Below are 2,888 nucleotides of genomic sequence, written 5' to 3'. Positions count from 1 at the left end.
GTATTCTATCACTAAACAGTTTATCCATCTTTACACTATCACTCAACAGTTTGTCCATCTGTATTCTATCACTCAACAGTTTGTCCATCTGTATTCTATCACTCAACAGTTTGTCCATCTGTATTCTATCACTCAACAGTTTATCCATCTTTACACTCAACAGTCCCTTTATCTTTACACTGTTACTCAATAATTCCTAAATCATAACTCTTTATGATTTTACTGAACAGTTCACTCAACTCTACACTTTTCCTGATCTTTATGATATTACGTACCTTTTTCAACCTGGCATATATAACTTTTTTTATAATAACATTTTTCATCGTTCCACCTCGAGTCATGTTGGTACATTTCCACACACAACTGTGTATCTGGGTTCGAGGGTTCATCTTTAGCCCAATAGGTAAAGTCTACAGCAGAGCCGTCTTCCCATTCATAACCACCTGTGCGGAATATAGTTTTAGAGGAATGAACGCAAAATTTAGAGAAACATCAAGAAATATGCTGACATTTATTGTGGTTGTTTTAACCCCTACGCTGGCGAACCGTCTTTGTAATTTGACTTATATTACATTAACATAAGATTGTTAATAAGGTTAATGATATCTCTTTACATATTCTGACCTCATATGAGTTTCCAGTAAGAATAATGTAAAAGCATTTCAAACGACGAGGCCTTTCGTTCAATACCAGAAACCAACGGATCAGCTGGATTAACAACATAGCCATCATGGGCATTATATATACTTTAAGAACTACTATATCTAAAATTACTGATATAAATAGTTTTCCGACCGAAACCTTGTGTATCACAAACTCTTTAGTTACGGTACACAATCCAAGACAAGGTTTAAATACTGATATAAATAGTTTTCCGACCGAAGCCTTGTGTATCACAAACTCTTTAGTTACGGTACACAATCCAAGACAAGGCTTAAATACTGATATAAAAAGTCCTAATCGCTATCTTTGGTTCACTTTTGTTTTAAATCTGGCTGGTGATCATTCATGACTGATAAATGTCTGACCATTCATCCTATGCAACATACATATACGACAGCTGAGGTCACGTGACGCTAGTAACTACCCACGCGCTTCTAGAACGTTCATGAAGCGTCAGGAGACTACTAGATATGGTGTAGTCTTGTATATATAAGACCGGCCAAGAAGCGACGGGAACAATGTGTAATTGAACTGCGGACAGAGTATTGTTGAGTCGAGCACGTGAGACGTTCGTTGTGAATTATAGCGTTTGTTATAACGCGACTGTGGAAATTAAGTGTATTGCAAAGTTTTATTCAGAAAGAATAAACCAGTTTTATTCAAGAAAGGACTTGTGTCGCTAAAGTTTCGTCGGAACGAATTTAGGGAAAATTAACTAACGAACGGAGACGTAACAGTAGTATCACTTAACCTTGTCTCAGTTTGGCATTACTCACAACCTTTTTTAATATTCTACATTCTTCGTGAACCATGGCTAGACTGTAAAGAAGGTATTACGAGGCTTTACTCACCCGATAGGATGAGATCTGGTATTATCAAAAGGTCTCGGCTGGAGTGGGATGAAACACCCAAAGTTTGGGGTTGAAATTTTACATCATCCTTCTCCTGGAAACCCATAGATGGCCAATAAAAGAGATTTGATAAAAAATATCCTCAATCTTATTGTTATGTAATATCACACTAACCACTAATCTCGTTACATTCCATAAGAAACAGGTTATTCCAGCTTTGTTGTACGATGTCTCTCATTTTTAACTCTTTCTTAATTCATGTCAGATTCATTGTTATTAATTTATATTTTTGTGAAGCGAATTATCAGATATGACTTAAGAAGAGGAAGCATCGCATGCATAACCCATTAACATAGTGTATTACTAAGCCTAATATGTGTTTGCAGCACTCATCAAACAAACATCTTAGATGGAATACACAACATAGCTAAAGAATAATATGAATTTCTACTAACATAGTTAGCAAAGCCACTATTATAAAATAATGTCAGTTTGCCCCATCCTCAGTTCTACATTATACAGATCATGTCTAATCATGTGACTTTGTGATTGATAATTCAACAACAGCTGTGGTCTTCTGTCATTTGTTTTCTTGAAGTGAATAACGGAGATTAAAGAGATATAAACTGTTCACGAATAATGGCTAGAAATCAAAGGTGATATATGAATGGAAGGATGACATCATCTTATAATGGTGGCTTTGAACGTCAGAACTAATATATTTTATAATTCAAACAAATATTGGCCATTGTTTTTCTAATGTATATAGCGGAGCTCGGCTAGTTTAAAGTGAAATTGAACTAATTCCACATAGTACATTGTTGTTAGTAAAAATCTTGTGAAGAAATAATATCTTAAGGTTAAGTAAGTAACTAAGAAAATAACGCATGGTAATACCCTGTAAAACTTAACTACACAGGAAATGTCATAATATTTCTCTGAATTGTATGTAAAGCAAAAAATTCTAAGGTGCAAATATCATCATAATTTATCATTCCTTTTAAGTTTTTGGCTTTAACTATTCACCTCTCGTAATATTTTACAACTAGGCTATTGAGTTGACTGTATCTTATTGTAGAAATGTTATTATTATGTAACTAGGCTACTGAGTTGACTGTATCTTATTGTAGAAATGTTATTATTATGTAACTAGGCTACTGAGTTGACTGTATCTTATTGTAGAAATGTTATTATTATGTAACTAGGCTACTGTGTTGACTGTATCTTATTGTAGAAATGTTATTATTATGTAACAAGGCTACCGAGTTCACTGTATCTTATTGTTGAAATGTTATTATTATGTAACTAGGCTACTGTGTTGACTGTATCTTATTGTAGAAATGTTATTATTATGTAACAAGGCCACCGAGTTCA

The 2,888-nt window shown here is 34.1% G+C and overlaps 1 protein-coding gene across 1 annotated transcript in view; it reads right to left on the bottom strand.

Moving 5' to 3' along the window:
• Positions 1–2,888, bottom strand: part of LOC111088930 (macrophage mannose receptor 1-like) — a 74,120-nt gene that overhangs the window by 31,012 nt on the left and 40,220 nt on the right. Inside the window, exon 11 of the mRNA XM_022400278.1 lies at positions 276–443. Coding sequence (XP_022255986.1) covers positions 276–443 — 168 coding nt within the window. The remainder of the gene's footprint in view (positions 1–275; positions 444–2,888) is intronic.

The sequence above is a fragment of the Limulus polyphemus genome, unplaced genomic scaffold (genome assembly GCF_000517525.1).
Source record: "Limulus polyphemus unplaced genomic scaffold, Limulus_polyphemus-2.1.2 Scaffold4773, whole genome shotgun sequence".
NCBI lineage: Eukaryota > Metazoa > Arthropoda > Merostomata > Xiphosura > Limulidae > Limulus > Limulus polyphemus.
This window is presented reverse-complemented; position numbering and strand designations above follow the sequence as displayed.